This window comes from Leucoraja erinacea, chromosome 8, assembly GCF_028641065.1.
Source record: "Leucoraja erinacea ecotype New England chromosome 8, Leri_hhj_1, whole genome shotgun sequence".
In the NCBI taxonomy this organism is placed as follows: Eukaryota; Metazoa; Chordata; class Chondrichthyes; order Rajiformes; family Rajidae; genus Leucoraja; species Leucoraja erinaceus.
In genome coordinates, this window is record NC_073384.1 from 39,684,928 (window position 1) to 39,704,662 (window position 19,735).

The 19,735-nt window shown below is 45.1% G+C and overlaps 1 protein-coding gene across 1 annotated transcript in view; it reads left to right on the plus strand.

Moving 5' to 3' along the window:
* ryr2a (ryanodine receptor 2a (cardiac)) overlaps positions 1-19,735 on the plus strand; it is a 426,354-nt gene that overhangs the window by 87,150 nt on the left and 319,469 nt on the right. The window contains exon 2 of the mRNA XM_055640013.1: positions 9,481-9,600. Coding sequence (XP_055495988.1) covers positions 9,481-9,600 — 120 coding nt within the window. The remainder of the gene's footprint in view (positions 1-9,480; positions 9,601-19,735) is intronic.

Genomic DNA, 19,735 nt, shown 5'->3' on the forward strand with positions numbered 1-19,735 from the left:
TTACCCAACCGTGCCTGCTCTGCTTTATGAGTTCATTTACATAAAATGCTACCCTCTTGTCAGATATGACCGAGTTATCCAGATGGAGATTGCATAAAGACTGAGCTCTTCATGCTGAAATAAGTGTCATAAGCATGACTAACATGAGTAGCTGCTCCAGTGTTAGGGATGCAGCTGGTGCCAATTTGCGTAAAAAATATAATACCGATTACACATTCCATACTATTTGTATCTGGGCTTTAGAGGGTTCATATTAAAGACACCTCCCATAAACATTGTCTCCAGTGGGTGAGAGCCAACCGTTTGTTGTCCCACTCCAAGCACTAGATATGATGATTAGGCACTGCGAGCAGTGTTAATTGCACTATAACTTAGTGGCTTTTCATAAAACCAAACTGAAAGAAACCCCCAAACCTCTGCTACTTCTGCTTTAAAGTTGCTTACATGTGTCTCTTCATAAAACTTTCCCCCTGTTTTATGTAGGTAGCATACTGTTTTCTTGTGCCATCTCGCCAAGCTGCAGTGATCACGTCAACTGTCCTGCTGCAATAGTTTTGTCGGCTCAAGCCTGGGCTTTCCTGGATCAATAACAAATCCTAGTTCTTCTAGGAGGGTCTATCTCTGTGTCGTATCTCATCTTTCCTAGGATGAGAGTGTCAACTATTTCCTGTGATTCTCATGTAGTGGTACCGGAAAGAATGCATCTTTGAGATCAGTATTGGAGGGGGAAGAGGTGATAAATGTTTGGTAACTGGGGGATCGCGTGGGCCAAAGTGGATTGAGCGGAGGTGCTCAGCGAAATGACCGCCCAGACTGCGCTTGCTCACCGATATATGGGAGTCCACACCTGAAACAACGGGTACAGTCGATGAGGTTTAGTTTAGTTTCGTGATCCAGCACAGAAACCAGCTCTTTGGCCCACCGGGTCCCCACTGACCAGTGATCCCCGCACATTGACACTATCCTACACACACGAGGGACAATTTACACATACACCAAGTCAATTAATCTACATATCTGTACGTCTTTGGAGTGTGGGAGGAAACCAAACATCGTGGAGAAAACCCACATGGTCACGGGGAGAACACACAAACTCTGTACAGACAGCACCTGTAGTCGGGATCGAACCCGGGTCTCCAGCGCTGCAAGCTCTATAAGGCAACAACTCTACCTCTGCGCCACCGTGCCGCCCTTTACATTAGACAATTAGGTATTACATTAGATTATTTCCAGCATTCTTGTGCCTTCCCAGAGTTCATTGACTTCCCCCAGTTGCTGCCCATGTACTAATAGTCACCGTCTTGGCAATTAGCCCTAGGGTGACAGCCAGCGTGTGTGGAACTGTGCTGCAGTGTGAGTCAAGGACACATACTGATCAGTGCAGAGCTACAATCAAGTTCCAGCAGACTGCTCCCACTGTGCAAGAGTATGTTTGGTGTAATTCATTACGTTGTGAAATATAACAGTACTGGGTGGAGGTGATGGTGCCTCTTAATTGTCGGGGTTGCTAGGTAAAATATTATTATTTGATGTCTCAATGCAGAAATATTTTGTGGAGCAGGTGCAAGAGAAATGATTGGACACCAGTGAGAGTGTATGATTGCCTTGTCTGCCTAACAGGGGGATTGATTGATTTTTTCATTTTGGCCTTGTATCATTAATGAAAAATCAGTGAGCTCTTGGCATCAAAGGAGCACTCAGACAACGAACCAATCTTCGGAAAAGGCTGTTCAGGAAATCCAACTGTTCTGCTTGCTGTTGAGACAGAAGCTCCAATAGACGAGGGGAATCGAAGGGGGTGAAAAGGGGGAAAAGGGGGAAAAGCAGACAATTTGGCAACACTCTCTTCAGCTTGTCTCCTGGCTCTCCAAAATGTTTCAATAGAGTTATGGAGTCATACAGTGTGGAAACAGGTCCATCAGCCTAACTTGCCCATACCAACTGACATGCTCCATTGACACCAGTTCCATCAGCCCCCACTTGGCCTGTATCCCTCTAAACTTACCCTGTCCATGTACCTGTTCTAAATGTTTCTTGAACGTTGTGATAGTAACTGCCTCAGCTAATTCCTCCGGTAGCTCTTTCCATATTCCTACTACCACCCTTCGTGAGAAACAAGAACAAAACCTCTTGTCTCTTGAAGCTGTTGACTCTTGAATCTCATTATTTCAGAATTAGCTGTTGAATTTATACTCTGTAAAATTAATCTGAGATTAGAAATTAGTATCAGAAACACAGACTCTAAAACGGAATAAAAGGACGAACTTTTAGAAAGGAGATGAGGTGGAATGTCTTTTGTGAGAGTCTGTGGAATTCATTGCTACAGATGGCTTTAGAGGCCGTTATTGGGTATTTTTAAGGTCGAGATTGACAGATTTAAGGGTTATTGGGAGAAGGCAGGAGAATGGGGGTGAGAGGGAAAGATAGATCAGCCACGATTGAATGGCAAAGTATACTTGATTGTCCAAATGGCCTAAATCAAGATGCCATTGTTGAAATTTATGTTCATGTTATAGGAGCAGAATTAGGCCATTTGGCACATCGTCTACTCTGCCATTCATAAGGTCATAAGTGATAGGAGTAGAATTAGACCATTCGGCCCATCAAGTCTGCTCCGCCATTCAATCATGGCTGATCTATCTCTCTCTCCTAACCCCATTCTCCCGCCTTCTCTCCATAACCCCTGACACCTGTACTAATCAAAAATCTATCTATGCCTTAAAAATATCCACTGACTTGGCCCCAACAGCCTTCTGTGGCAAAGAATTCCACAGCTTCACCCCCCTCTGACTGAAGACATTTCTCCTCATCGCCTTCCTTAAAGAATATCCTTTAATTCTAAGGCTCTGACTTCTAGTCCTAGCAATTATATGTAACCATGCTCAGTACCTATAGAGTTGTACAGCACAGAAACATGCTTTATGAACAACCAGGTTGGTATAAAAACTTTGGTTTAGGCAGGGGGCATTTTCACGATGTAGCAGACAATGAGAATTCATCTTTGGACCGCAATTTAGTTAATTTATTGATTTTGTCCAAAACTCTTGGTAATAGAAATCGAAGCCAATTTAAATTCACTGAAAAACTGGATATAGAGAAGGAAATGATTACGTTTCTGAGGCTCGAACTGGAGGTAATAGTTTAATTGTACTTAGATAATATTTGGTTGCACTCCAGACTTGGATTCTTGGAGCTAATATTACAGTTATTAATTTAAAAAAAAAATCATTATATTGTCTTAACAGACCTGTTAAGATGCAGCAAGTAAGAATTCCGTTGTTTCATTGTCGGTACATATGGCAATTAAACACTCTTGAATCTTGATATTTCTCTAGGAATGTTGGTTAAAGTTGGCTAAACAAAATGAAATCAAATACTTTGTAATGATAAGAAAAGTAAAAGGGAACAATTTTCAGTATAAGGTACTTCCAGTCTGAAGAAAAGTCCCGACCCAAAACATTGTCCATTTCTTGCCTGACCCGTTGAGCTCCACCAATCATTTTCCAAAGGATTCATTAGCATGAGTATAAGAGGGAGAAGAGGAGGGAAGAGACTGCAGCCCTAAGATTTTTGCCTCCACCACAGTGAGGAGATGCTTGGAAGACTCACTGTGGTGGATGTTAATTTGTGTTTATTGTTGTTTATTATTGTATTATTGTATGTATGACTGCAGGCACGAAATTTCGTTCAGACCGTAAGGTCTGAATGACAATAAAGGTAATTCTAATTCTAATTCTAAGAGCAGGGAGGTTCTACTGCAGTTGTACAGGGTCTTGGTGAGACCACATCTGGAGTATTGCGTACAGTTTTGGTCTCCTAATCTGAGGAAAGACATTCTTGCCGTAGAGGGAGTACAGAGAAGGTTCACCAGATTGATTCATGGGATGGCAGGACTTTCATATGAAGAAAAACTGGATAGACTTGGCTTGTACTCGCTAGAATTTAGAAGATTGAGGGGGGATCTTATAGAAACTTACAAAATTCTTAAGGGGTTGGACAGGCTAGATGCAGGAAGATTATTCCCGATGTTGGGGAAGTCCAGAACAAGGGGTCACAGTTTAAGGATAAGAGGGAAGTCTTTTAGGACCGAGATGAGAAAATCATTTTTTACACAGAGAGTGGTGAATCTGTGGAATTCTCTGCCACAGAAGGTAGTCGAGGCCAGTTCATTGGCTATATTTAAGAGGGAGTTAGATGTGGCCCTTGTGGCTAAAGGGATCAGGGGGTATGGAGAGAAGGCAGGTATGGGATACTGAGTTGGATGATCAGCCATGATCATATTGAATGGCGGTGCAGGCTCGAAGGGCCGAATGGCCTACTCCTGCAGCTATTTTCTATGTTTTTATGTTTCTGTGTCGCCTCCACGCCGTTCAGAGCTTTTCTCCGCCTCCCTGCCTTTCAACGAATTCTGGGTCCGCCACGACGTAGAGCTTTTCTCCTGTCGCCTCTGCCTCCGTGCCTTTCCCTTTTTCCATTCAGCACTCTCACTAACTTGAAAGATTGGGAAGATCATGACTGTGCAGTCATTCATTTTATTATGTTTTGCTGTATTTTACATTAGCTTAGTTTAGTTTATTGTCACGTGTACCGAGGCAAAATGAAAAGCTTTTTTTGTCACGCTATCCACTCAGCGGAAAGACTACACATGAGTTACAATCGAGCTGTCCGCACTGTACAGATACAGGATAAAGGAAATAATATTTAGTGCAAGATTAAGTCTTTTTATAGATGGTCCGAGGGAATTGTAGTGTAAAACATTGTTATTTAAGAAGTGCGAGGCGATGACATATAGTTTAGCTATTTATTTAAAGGTTTACATACAGAATACGATTGTGTGTTGTGATTATTTTTGAGGAATATTTGTGCAAGTAGCGTATTTATGCAGCCCATATCCTTCACTCCCCATGGATGGTGGATGTCTGAGAATATACTTACTATAAATTAACTTTCATCAGATGAATGAGTTTTCAATTAAATGTCTTGTTTACATTTTTAATTAATAATTTTTCAAATCATTTAAACATATTTTAAATATTTTTAGATGTCTTTGATTATCAGTTGAAAATGCTTTCGACAGCATGAACAGCCATGGGGTCATGAGGCTGCTTGCGATCCTCAGGAATGAACATCTGAGGTTTAATTACTGCTCCAAGACTATTATGTTTTGTGGGGCAGCTGCAGCAGCAAGACCTTGAGGTTGATGGAGCCACGGGGCCACAATATGTTAGTGTGGCCAAGAGAATAACAGGGAAACTGGTGTAAACCGGCAGGGTCAAGCACAATCTTCCCCAATAGATTCTCAAGTTGTTCATCCTAAAATCAACACCTAATATGCAAGTTTTCTATCCCTGAGCCTAACAACTCACAACTCTATCCTTTTCAGGCTCACACCCTTTTCTTCTTCATCTCTGGTGTTTCTGCCTATCAAACTGCCTATCAAATAACCCACTCACCTCTGCCATTCTATTACAGGCCACTCCCTATCCTGGCTGAAAGAAGGGTCCCGACCTGAAACGTCACCCATCCATGTTCTCCAGGGATGCTGCCTGACCTGAGTTGCTCCAGCACTTTGTATATATCTTTGGTGCATGCCAGCATCTGCAGTTTATTGTGTAGGAAGGATGCTGGTTTACACCACAGGTAGACAGAAAATGTTGGAGCAACTTAGGCAGCATCTCGGGAGAAAAGGAATAGGTCATCTTCTTGCATATGGCGTGCACAGCCTAAAGTTGTAGATCAACTTGTTCTATTTGATCTCTTTGTTTGTGCATGTTGATTGCATTAGTCGAAACAGGGTGGACCACGTGAAAGTTGCAATCTCTCACCCCAAGGAATAGGTGACGTTTTAGGTCGAGATCTTTACCCGCAATGTCACCCGTTTCTTTTCTCCAGAGATGCTGCCTGACCCGCTGAGTCACTCCATCATTTTGTATCTCTCTGCGGATTCTTGTTATTAGTCCCCAAATATATGTCTGGCTGATGGAAAAAGTACAACATCAAACATTATGATTAAATGTAAACTTTGCAAATATCCAGAGACGAGTAAGGGCCTCATCTATGATGGGAGAGGGGACCCCCATTCCCTAAAGAATGAGGAGATCTCGGATATCCTGGTATGGAACACCTCATCTTGCACCAGATGCAGTGTAGACGGAGGAATTGGGAGTAGGGGGATAGAGTCAGTCAGTTGGCACTGTTGTGCAGGGGTAGAGTTGCTACCTCACAGCATCAGAGACCTGGGTTCCATCCTGACACAGGTGCTGTCTGTACGGATTTGTATATTCTTCCCGCGACCACGTGGATTTACTCCGTTTCCTCTCGTACAGATTTGTAGGTTAATTGGCTTTGGTGAAAATTGCAACTTGTCCCTATTATGTAGGATACCGCTAGTGTATGGGGTGATTGGGGGGGATAGTGTATGAGGGAATGTTTGGAGATAAATTGGACAATTGCAGACATACAGGATGAGCTCCATTATAAACCCAGTAATGTTGCGGGTCTAGTAGCATCTCTGGCGTAACATGGATGTGATGGTTTGAGGTTGGGTCCTCTCCTTCAGTTATAAACCTGGTCGGCATGGACAACATGGGATGAAAGACTAGCTCCCTGCGCTATGACTGTATATTGAGGTTCATCTTCATGGGGCTATATTAAGCACTCCGACAGTTGTGTCGATCAGAATGCCTGACTGAATGAAATGGACCAATTTTCATTCCATTAATTTAAATGGAAGGAATATTGAAGAGTTTACCTCATAGGTGTGTGCTTTGTCTTGCTGCATAGCTAGCTGCACATTCAAGAAACTATTCCTTCCTCTGTGCTTGTACATTAAGGTACATTTAAAATAACTTTGTTCAACTGCTGGACAGCAATGCACCAGTGCGTTGTAAGCAGCAAAAAGAATTGCAAGCTGTTTAAAAATCCAGACCAGACTAGCTTCCTGTAGTTCGTTTAATATTTTTTATTATTTTATACAATTTTTTAACAAAACAGTACAAAACAAACAAAAAAAAAAAAAAATAAAAACTGAAAAAGACAACAGGAAAAAAAAAGGAAGGAAAAAAAAAAAATAAAAATTAAAAAAAATAATAATAAAACAAAGCCGCCAGACATAACAGTATTGGTACAATCCACTTGGTGCTACACAGTCATGCATTGCAAAAGCAGAAGTAAAGGTCACAGGACTACATCACTGCAGATAATATGAAATTATGAAATTATTGGACTTTGAGATGGTTGATAAATGGTCCCCAAACATTTAAAAAGTTGTTTGGTACCTTGGAGTTGTAGAAGCATATCCTTTCCATCTGTATGATTATTATCATTTCATTGAGCTTCCTGTAGTTGAGTAAGTGCTTCTTTATTGGTTTAGTTTAGTTTAACGATTCAACACGAAAGCAAGCCTTTCGGACCGTTGAGTCCACGCCAACCAGTGATCCTTGCACACTAACATTATCCAAAACACTAGGGACAATTTACAATATTTACCAAAGCCAATCACCCCACGTCTTTGGAATGTGGAAGGAAATCGGAGCAACCGGAGAAAACCCACACGGTCACGGAGAATACGTACAAATGTGCAAACAAATGCAATAAAAGCTTTTCACTGTACCTCGTTACACGTGACAATAAAGTAATATGATGTCCTGCCCAGCCCATCGAACCTCTTCATCTGGGGCAAAGCTTTCTGTAGACTTGGTGAAACAGCTGAAGTTCCCACAGCGCATTGCCATGACCACCCTGAGGCCAGATATCCTCCTGGTCTCAGAGGCGATCAAAAATATCGTCTTGTTGGAACTGACAGTGCCGTGGGAGGACCGTCTGGAGGAGGCCCACGAGAGGAAGATGACCAAGTATGAAGAGCTGGTCATAGACTGCCGCAAGCAGGGCTGGAAGGCAAGGTGTATGCCCATCGAGGTTGGCTGCAGAGGTTTTGCAGGGCAATCGCTCTACAAAGCCTTGAGTGCGCTGGGCATCAACGGAATGGAGAGGAGAAGAGCCATCACGAACACCACAGAGGCAGCGGAGAAGGCCTTGAGTTGGCTCTGGATCAGGAGAGGAGGTCCATGGGGAGGAGCGAATGCCACCTGAACACAAGTTGTGGTCTGATCAACCACAGCTGGGTCGCCTGGGTGAGGGTGTCTGATGTTGAAAGACCTGAAACACCCAATGACCCCAGGGTACATCACTGATGATGTGTTCAGGAACATCTATAGATGTATTTGTATAAACTCTGTACAGACAACACCCGTAGTCAGGATCAAACCCTGTCAGGCAGCAACCCTACCGCTGCGCCACCTTGCTGCCCTTAAAATGTTTCTTTATTATTTTTCATCAACAAAGATTATTGTGAAATTGGTCCTACTGGCAAGCCATATGTGGTTCATTCACGTGATTTAGATGAACTAAATCATTTGTTGGACTGTGAATGAGATCAGCTAGAAAGATAAATTTTTGTTCAGCCTTCTATAATGGGAGCTTTAATCACCTACTGAAGTGAGCAGTATTTCAGTAGTCTGTATGCAGTGCACAAGTTTGCGTTTCTGATCATTAAATTGAGCAATAAAAGTCATCTTTTAGATCAGTAAGGATGTGACAGCCATGTAGGGGAGCAATGGATGATGTTCATCGTAAAATAATTATGACTATATATTACTGTCACATGATGAGCAATCTCCCCCACATCGCCGTGCATCCAAATTCAGTGACTCTAGACAGTAGGTCTAGGAATTGTAGGTCTACAATTTTGGTGTGAAATACATTAATTGAGGTAAGGTGAGTCACAGCTTCATACAATTCTCTCAGACAATGTGAAGTTTAGGTGTATTGGATATCAGGATGTAATCATTAGACTTGTTCCAAGTCTCTCTGTCGCTGCTGCCGCAACACATGGACGTGTCCAGATACATACAGTGATCTCAACTGGCTTAGCTGTGCATGCTTGTCCCACAAGCACCTTAATGGGGTCAGGGTGCCTGTACGTCCCTCTTCACCACCGCTCGATCTGTCTTAAAACTGTTCATAATTACCACCAATTCAACACCTCTGAACTACGAACTGCCCTGATTGTACTAGGCTTTGGTTTTGTTTTTGCAGAATCTATTCTTTGAATGTTGTTGTTTATTCTGGTATCCACTGAGAACGAGTCTAAGTATCTGTTGAGCTGCTGCAAGTAAGAATTACATTGTTCTGTTTTGGGACATAAGACAACAAAACACTTGGCTCTTGACTGCTGACTCATGACTACTATGTTTCTTTCCGTTCTTCCATTTTATTTCGGAATTGAATGTAAGTCTATTTTTAGATCTGTGTTTTGGTTTATTCTCTTAACATGCACTGGTATTATGCTGGAAAATAACAGGTTGATGTCTCTAAATTGCATTACATCAATGGCTGATTTTTGTTCTGCATTTCATGTGAGCTGTGTGGTGTAGATGGTGAACTCTCAATGACGTATTTATTCTGTTTACTTTCTTGCAGAATGATGAAGTTGTGCTGCAGTGCAGCGCCACTCTCCACAAGGAGCAGCTCAAACTCTGTCTCGCTGCCGAGGGCTTTGGCAATCGACTCTGTTTTTTGGAGTCTACCTCAAATTCCAAGGTGAGCCTTTGTGAAATCTTCATTACACTTTCACCATTCGCCATAGAATCGTCATCGGTAATTGGTAATGTGCCAGAACTGTGATGCTATGACAAACAACTTGTACTGTCAAATAAATTGTATTGTAAGAGAAGCTAGGCATTGATTTGTTAGTGAATAAAAGTAATCATTTCCAGCACGTCCCCAGCAACTCTCACCAACGTCTTCAGATGTGTCGCAGAAAGCATTTTATTGGGATGCATCACAGCATGGTTTGGGAACAACTCCATCCAAGATGGCAAGAAATTGCAGAGCATTTTCCACTCGCCCATTGGGCAAGAGGAACAGAAGTGTGAAGATGCACATCTCCATATTCAGAAGGACAATTTCTTCCCAGCTGTTATCAGGCTACTGAACCATCCTAGCACCAACTAGAGAGTGGTCCTGAGCTACCATCTACCCCATTGGAGACCTTCAAACTATCTTTAAATGGGCTTTGCTGGACTTTATCTTACTCTAAACATTATTCCATTTATCCTGTATCTGTACACTGTGCATGGCTTAATTGTAATCTTGTATAATCGTTTTGCTGACTGGAGAACGCAACAAAATATTTTTATTCTGTACCTTGGTACCTGTTACAATAATAAACCAAACTAAACTGTTGGAAACATAACCAATCAAGAGCTGCCACATTTTCAAAAACGTAGGCTTCTATGAAGCAAACAACTGCTTGATAAGATCATAGAAACAATGACAAAACGTGCTGGAGAACATGGATAGGTAACGTTTCACTGCAGGACCCCTCCTCAGACTGATCGTGGGGTGGGGGCGAGCAATTAAACAAGAAATCCCACTTAATAATTAACTCAACGAGTCAGGCAGCATCTCTGGAGGACATTGATAGGTGATATTTCATGTTGAGGCCCTTCTTCAGACTTGTTCTCCAGAGATGTTGCCTGACCCACTGAGTTAATCCAGCATTTTGTGTAATTACTGGTTAAAATGAATTGTTCAAAAAAGATAATTATTAAGTGGGATTTCTTGTTTAATTGCTCCACCCACCCCACGATCAGTCTGAGGAGGGGTCCTGCAGTGAAACATTACCTATCCATGTTCTACAGGGACCTGCAGAGTTGCCCGACCTGCTGAGTTTTATGCCCCTGTCCCACTTAGGAAAGCTGAACGGAAACCTCTGGAGACTTTGCGCCCCACCTAAGGTTTCCGTGCGGTTCCCGGAGGTTTTTGTCAGTCTCCCTAATGGTTGAAAGTGGTTTCCGCTTCTTCTACGTTCCGGCGATTATTTCAAAAAATTAAAAACCGGCCACGACTAAAAATAGGTTGCCGTTTTAAAAATCGGTAATTTTTTAGTCGAAGCCGGTTGCGATGCTAGTTGAAGGTGGTTGCCGGAGGTTGCATGTAGTGGAAGGTCTTACCTTCCACTACTTGCAACCTCCGGCAACCACCTGCAACCTCCGGCAACCACCTTCAACCTCCGGCAACCACCTTCAACCTCCGGCAAACAACCTACATTAATGATTTAGATGAGGGAATTGAAAGTAACATTAGAAAATTTGCAGATGACACAAAGCTGGGTAGCAGTGTGAACTGTGAAGATGCTATGAGGATGCAGGGTGACTCGGACGGGTTGGGTAAGTGGGCAGATGCATGGCAGGTGCAATATAAGGTGGATACATGTGAGGTTATCCACTTTGGTGGCACGAACAGGAAGGCAGATCATTATCTGAATTGTGTCAGGTTAGGAAAAGGGGAAGTTCAACGAGACATGGGTGTCCTTGTACATCAGTCACTGAAAGTAAGCATGCAGGTACAGCAGGCAGTGAAGAAAGCTAATGGCATGTTGGCCTTCATAACGAGAGGAGTTGAGTATAGGAGCAAATAGGTCCTTTGCAGTTGTTCAGGGCCCTGGTGAGACCACTCCTGGAGTATTGTGTGCAGTTTTGGTCCTCTAATTTGAGAACGGACATTATTACTATTGCGGGAGTGCAGCGTAGGTTCCCAAGGTCAATTCCCGGAATGGCGGGACTGTCATATGAAGAATGGAGCGACTGGGCTTGTATTCACTGGAAATTAGAAGGATGAGAGGATATCTTATAGAAACGTATAAAATGATTTAGGGATTGTACACGCTAGATGCAGGAAACATGTTTCCGATGTTGGGGGGCTCCAGAACCTGGGGCCACAGTATAAGAATAAGGGGTAGGACATTTAGAACTGAGATGAGGAAAAACGTTTTCACCCAAAGGGTTGTGAATTTGTGGAATTCTCTGCCTCAGAAGGCGGTGGAGGCCAGTTCGCTGGATGCATTCAAAAGAGAGTTACAATACAATACAATACAATACAATTTATTTGTTATCATTTGAACCTCTTGAGGTTCAAACGAAATTTGGTTTTTGCAGTCATACACACAAGAAAAAGAACCAAGACACAACACAATTTACATAAACATCCATCACAGTGAATCTCCTCCTCACTGTGATGGAAGGCAAAGTCTTATCTCTCCCCTGCACTCCTCCCGATGTCAGAGTCAAAGTCCCCGGCGGGCAATGGTAAGTGCCCCGTGGCCATTAAAGCCGCGCCGGGCGATGCAAGGCCGCCCTCCGGGTCTTGGTGTTGGAGCCCCCGCCGTGCGCTAGCAAGTCCCACGGCCGTTAAAGCCGCGCCGGGTGATGTAAGGCCCTGCTCCAGGTACTTTTCAACCCCGCAACTCGGGCGGGAAAAGTCGCCATTGCTGAAGCCCCGAAAAGCGGTCTCCCACCAGGGACCCGTGGGCTCCCGGTGTCACCGTCCACCAGACCTGCGGTTGGAGCCTCCAAATCCCCGGGGTCGGGACGCAGCAGTGCGCCATCACAGCTCCACCCGCTCCGAACTCGGCCAGCTTCGCGATGGTGAGTAAGTCTGCAGGCTCCGCGGCTGGAGCCCCAGGTCGTTCCGGTTGGAGGCCGCCCATGGTGCTAGGCCCCAACGACAACAGAGACCCGACAGAGAAAAGGTTGGGTTCTCCGTAAAGGGAAAAGATTTAAAAGTTTCCCGCCCCCCACACACATACTCAGTTAAAAACCCCCACTATAACTACATTTAAACAAGACAAAAAATAATAAAAGACAGATGGACTGCAGAGGCCGCGGCGACGTGAGTCGCGCCGCCCACCCGATGAGATAGAACACCCAGTTAGATAGAACTCTGAGGGCGAGCAGAATCAAGGGATATGGAGAGAAGGCAGGAATGGGGTACTAATTGTGGATGATCAGCCATGATTACATTGAATGACGCTGCTGGCTCGAAGGGCCGAATGGCCTACTCCTGCACCTATTGTCTATGTAGCTATGTATCTATGTTCTCCACATAGACGTTTAACTGGTGCATATTTTCCTTGGGCTGCTTTGTTTCACACACTGAATGACAATAGGTGTCAGCTTTCGCACATTATGAAAGCTGTTTTCTACAAATGGGTTTGAAGTGTCAACGAGTATTAATCCTGCAACAGAACGTCACAGAGATACCGCCTGATGATGATGCAAATTGAGCACTTCATTGTAGCTTGTGCTTTCAACTTAAATGTCTACTTTAATGGAACCAGTCTTTTGCAGTGGAAAGGCATTTGTCTGCTGCAATGTATATATTTTATGGCACTCACTCTTTTGACAGCAGGGCCAGTTGGCTGTGACTAACCAGTATAATAATCATTTTAGGATAGACACAAAATGCTGAAGGGTCAGGCAGCATCCCTGGAGAACATGGGGAGGTGACGTTTTGGGTTATAGACAATAGACAATAGGTGCAGGAGTAGGCCATTCACACTGTCACCCAGCTTTGTGTCATCTACAAATTTGCTAATGTTACTTTTAATCCCTTCATCTAAATCAATGCTGTAAATTGTAAATAACTGTGGTCCCAGCACCGAGCCTTGCGGTACCCCATTAGTCACTGCCTGCCATTCTGAAAGGGACCCGTTAATCCTTACTCTTTGATTCCTGTCCGCCAACCAAATTTCTATCCATGTCAGCACTCTACCCCCAATACCATGTGCCCTGTTTTTATGTCTGGCTGTGGCAGCTTTGACAGTCCGGAGTTGACTTCCAGAGGGAAGTGATTCAAAGGGTTTGTGGCCAGGATGAGAGGGGTCAGAGATGATTTTGCCCGCTCGCTTCCTGGCCCTTGCAGTGTACAGTTCATCAACGGAGGGAAGGTTGCAGCCAATAACCTTCTCTGCTGATCAGCCGATTTGCTGCAGCCTCCAGGTGTCGTGCTTGGTGGCTGAGCCAAACCAGACCATGATGGAGAAGGTGAGAACAGACTCTACGATGGCCGTGTAGAATTTGACCATCATTGCCTGTGGTAGATTGTGATTCCTCAGCTGCTGCAGGAAGTACATCCTCTATTGTGTCTTTTTGACTGTGGAGTCGATGGTGGCCCCCCACTTAAGGTCCTTGGAGATGATGGTTCCCAGGAACTTAAAAGATTCCACAGATGTGACTGGGGTGCCCACTAATCTCCACTATTTGCCCACTAATCTCCTATGTGGAACCATATCAGCTTTCTGAAAGTCGAGGTACACTACATCCACTGGCTCTCCCTTGTCCATTTTCCTCGTTACAAAGAAACATAGAAACATAGAAAATATGTGCAGGAGTAGGCCATTCGGCCCTTCGAGCCTGCACCGCCATTCGATATGATCATGGATGATCATCCAACTCAGTATCCCATCCCTGCCTTCTCTCCATACCCCCTGATCCCTTTAGCCACAAGGGCCACATCTAACTCCCTCTTAAATATAGCCAATGAACTGGCCTCAACTACCTTCTGTGGCAGAGAATTCCACAGATTCACCACTCTCTGTGTAAAAAATGATTTTCTCATCTCGGTCCTAAAAGACTTCCCTCTTACCCTTAAACTGTGACCCCTAGTTCTCGACTTCCCCAACATCGGGAATAATCTTCCTGCATCAGTAGGCTGTCCAACCCCTTAAGAATTTTGTAAGTTTCTAAAAGATCCCCCCTCAATCTTCTGAATTCCAGCGCGTACAAGCCGAGTCTATCCAGTCTTTCTTCATATGAAAGTCCTGCCATCCCAGGAATCAGTCTGGTGAACCTTCTCTGTACTCCCTCTATGGCAAGAATGTCTTTCCTCAGATTAGGAGACCAAAATTGTACGCAATACTCCAGGTGTGGTCTCATCAAGATCCTGTACAACTGCAGTTGAACCTCCCTGCTCTTATACTCAAAAATACTTACATCCTCAAAAAATTCCAGAAGATTAGTCAAGCATGATTTCCCCTTTGAAAATCCATGCTGACTCGGACCGATCCTCTACTGCTATCCAAATGTGCTGCTATTTCATCTTTTATGATTGACTCCAGCATCATCCCCATCACTGATGTCAGACTAACTGGTCTATAATTCCCTGTTTTCTCTCTCCTGCCTTTCTTAAAATGTGGGATAACATTAGCTACCCACCATTCCACAGGAACTGATCCTGAACCTATAGAACATTGGAAAATCACCAATATCAACGGTTTCTAGAGCCACTTCCTTAATACCCTGGGATGCAGACCATCAGGCCCTGGAGATTTATCAGCATTCAGTCCCAATGGTCTACCCAACACTATTTCCTACCTAACATGGATTTTCTTCAGTTCTTTCGTCACCCCAGATCCTCTGGCCACTACTATATCAGGAAGATTGTTTGTGTCCTCCTTAGTAAAGACGGATCCAAAGTACCTGTTCAACTCATCTGCCATTTCCTTGTTCCCCATAATAAATTCACCTTTTTCACTTCAAGGGTCCAACTTTGATCTTAACTCATTTTTTCCTCTTCTCATACCTAAAGAAGAATTTACTTTCTTCCTTTATATTTTTGGCTAGCTCACCTTCGTACCTCATCTTTTCTCCCCATATTGCCTTTTTAGTTATCTTCTGTTGATCTTTAAACATTACCCAATCCTCTTGCTTCCTGCTCATCTTTGCTATGTTGTACGTCTCCTTTATTTTTATACTGTCCCTGACGTCCCTTGTCAGCCACGGTCGCCCCTTACTCCCCTTGGAATCTTTCTTCCTCTTTGGAATTAACTGATCCTGCACCTTCTGTATTATTCCCAGAAATACCTGAAATTGTTGTTCCACTGTCATCCCTGCTAGTGTATCTTTCCAGTCAACTTTGGCCAGCTCCTCCCTCATGGCCCCATAGTCCCTTTTATTCAACTGTAACACTGACACCTCCGATCTACCCTTCTCCCTCTCTAATTGTAGATTTTACTTCGGAGTCACGTGAGTGACTACGTGAAGAACCCACCCAGCGCGCAGGCGCGGCATTACGTCAGCAGTGCAACAGCGGCAGCAGCTGGAGCCAGGCTCTCCAGCGGCGGCATAAAGACAGGACCTCAGGTAAGTGTCTTTTTGTATTACAGAGTCGCTCAACGGTGAGAATTATGGCCACCAGAAAGCGACCAGCTAGAAGGACTGCCTGCCCAACTCCACCCGAGGAGGGGTTTATATCTGGGCGGCAGCCACCAGTAGCGGAGGAGCTATTTCAACGCTCCCGCTCACCCGACACCGAGCCGCTCCCTGTGCCGCCGATTTCGACGCCCCGCACAGGGAGGAAGGCAACCCGCAAAACGGACCGGCCGGTGTCCTCCGACTCGTCGGAGGAACGGGAACGCTCTCCACCGGCGAAACGGGGAGACGCCCGCATCAGCTGCATGAGGCAGCTCCTGGAGCAGATGATAAATGAGGAGATGCAGGCTAGGCATCTCCAAGGAGGACGGGCTTTGGCCTCCTCCATACCATCGCCACACCCTTCTGTACCCTCTCTGTTCGAGGGCAGTAAGGGAGGCCAGGACTGGGCTGGCCTATCACAAGGGCAGGCGGACGACAACATTAGTATGCCGGGCGAGCTGGAAGAAGAGCTACTGGGTGTAGTCGGTCGGTACGCAGCGCCCCCAACGACCGGGATGGTACTACCACCTAGAATGGCGGCCAGTATCAATAGGCTTTCCAACAAGCCGCTGCAGGACAAGGTCGTACAGCAGGCCCTTGACACCTACACAGCGCCAGAAAATTGCGAGGCGCTGCGGGTGAAAACTGTCAACGGGCAAATATGGAACCAGCTGGGGCAGCAGATCAGGACTCAGGAGGTAAAAATGCAGCGGGTCCTGAAGCTCCAATCTGCAGCCATCACCGCCTTTGCTCGGTCCGTCGGCAACGAAGAGCTCTCCATACCCCAGCAGGATGCGCTGGCGTTAATGTGCAACACCACGTACGAGCTCAACAGCCTACGGCGGGATAACATCAGGCCTGCCCTCAATCCTAAATACGCGGGCCTCTGCAAAGCTCCAGCGCCGGAACGGGAGGCGCTGCTATTTGGAGCAGACTTGGCCAAGAAACTCAAAGAATTGGAAGAGGCGGCCAAACCTGTAGGCCTCATGAGGGCAGCGCCAGGACCGAGCAGGGTGAAGACACCCAGTTGGCAGCACGCCTCGGCATCCACCAGCAGGTACCGAGCTGGTGAAAGCCTGGTGACCGCCTCCCACTACCCCCAGAGCTCTTTTTTAGAGCGGGGCCCAGGGCGGAGCCGTGGGAAGATGCGCCGCCCCACCGCAGCACCAACACGGACACCCTCGGGCCAAACCCATCGGAAACGCCCCCACAAATAAACATGGAGGTAGGTGGGTCTGGTTCCTGCCAACATGCACAGACAAAGGGTGTTGTGTTAACAGGAGGGCGTTTGAGGTTCTTCAAGCATGTTTGGTGCTCCCTTACTAACAACAGGTTTATACTCAACAGCATCAGTGGATACAAAATTGAATTCAAACCAGGCATAGAACCGCCAGTTCAGCACATGCCCCAAAGGGTATTCCTTCCCTCACAATTAGAGAAGGTAGAAGGACAAGCTGAACTAGATAGGCTCGTGGCTAAAGGCATCATAGAAATGACCACACACGAGCCGCAGGAATTTGTATCGAATATTTTTCTCAAATCCAAGAAAGATGGTGGATGTCGTATTATTATTGATTTGACGTCACTTAATCAGTCTGTTGAGTATCAACATTTCAAAATGGAGACATTTGTCACTGCCAGACAACTGATCTCCAAGGGATACTACATGGCAAGCATAGACATCAAGGATGCTTACTATTTAGTACCCATTCATAAGGATTATTACAAATATCTGAAATTTATCTGGATGGGCCAGCTATGGCAGTATTGAGAATTGCCCAATGGTTTAACGACAGCTCCCAGATTATTTACAAAAATTCTTAAAGTGGCCATGAAAAAATTGAGAGAACAAAAACATTTAGTCGTGGCCTATCTGGACGACGTTCTCATATTAGGGAGAACAAGGGAACTAGCTGTCGCAGGAGTTTTAGCCACTAAACAACTCCTTGAAACTTTGGGATTCATTCTACACCCAGATAAATCAATATTGGAGCCTACCACTAACATGGATTACCTAGGCTTCACTATTGACACTATCCATATGACTGTCACTCTGCCTAGAGACAAACAAGTTACACTTACAGAAGCCTGTAACCATTTAATTGCAACACCACAACCAAGGATACGGCACGTAGCCAGAGTCATTGGTACTATAGTAGCAGCATTCCTGGCTGCCCAATATGGGCCCTTGCATTATCAAAATTTGCAAAGAGCAAGGACACATGCATTACGTCTCAATAGGGGGCATTATGACCGTAAAATGGAGTTACCCGCTGAAGCCAGATCAGAACTTCAGTGGTGGGTAGATAACATTTGGCACAGTCACAGTCCTATCGCCGTCGCCAATCCTAACATAACCATTACAACGGATGCCAGTGCTTTAGGCTGGGGAGCTACTAACTCTATAGACAGCACAGGTGGCAGATGGACTAACTCAGAGGCATCGCTACTACAAACACTGGGCATTAACTTCTTGGAGATGCTTGCCGCATTTTATGGGCTAAAAGCATATGTATCCAACATGCGGCATGTACATGTCAGAGTTATGATTGACAACACAACGGCGGTGTCTTACATTCAGCACATGGGTGGTATAAAATCAGTATCATGCGACAAATTGACTACTATAATCTGGCAATGGTGTGTCGAGAGACATATTTGGCTATCAGCTGCCTATTTACCAGGCAAGCTAAATTCAGTGGCGGACACCAGGTCACGAAAATTCAACGACAACATCGAATGGATGTTGGACCTGAAACTATTTGCTAGAATTGTTAAGCAATATGGTACGCCAGATATAGATTTGTTTGCGTCTAGACTAAATCACCAACTACCCATGTATGTGGCTTGGGAACCAGACCCAGAGGCAGCAGCGGTAGATGCCTTCACGCTGGATTGGGGAAATTTCTTTTTCTATGCTTTCCCTCCCTTCTGCCTCATCAGTCGGGTACTCCAGAAAATTCAAGCTGACTCAGCCTCAGGCATTCTGGTCGTACCCGACTGGCCTACCCAACCATGGTTCCCAATTTTCCACGACATGGTGGTAGAGACACCTATGGTCCTTCACAACCACCCCCAATTATTGACTCACCCGGTAACTGGCATAAGTCATCCATGCCATCAAAAACTGAACCTCCTGGTTTCCAGATTCTGAACAGACCTTACCAGGGATTGGGGTTATCAGAGAGTACAATCACCACCATGTCGGCATCCCTGCGAGTTTCCACCAAGAAACAGTACCTGACCTACATCAGGAAATGGGAACAGTACTGCCTGAAAGCAGGGACATCCTACAAGACGGCTTCAATCACGGATGTGCTGGAGTTCCTGGCCCACCTGCACCATGACCAAAAGATGAGCTACAGTGCCATCAATGGAGCTCGGAGCGCCCTGTCCGCATACCTTCTGCCCACAGGACAGCATAGTATTGGATCCCACCCTCTGGTTATCAAACTCCTTAAAGGGATTTATAACACCAAACCCCCTACACCTAGATACACCCATGTATGGGATGTTAGTGTAGTATTGTCACACCTTCGAGGTTGGCCTCCGGTGGGATCCCTGAGCCTGGAACAGTCCACTCACAAGACCCTCATGCTTATGGCACTTGTCTCTGCTCAGAGGGTTCAGTCGCTGCATCAGTTAAGTCTGGACCACATGGTGACCACCCCAGATTCCATTGCTTTTACCATGCCGGGGTT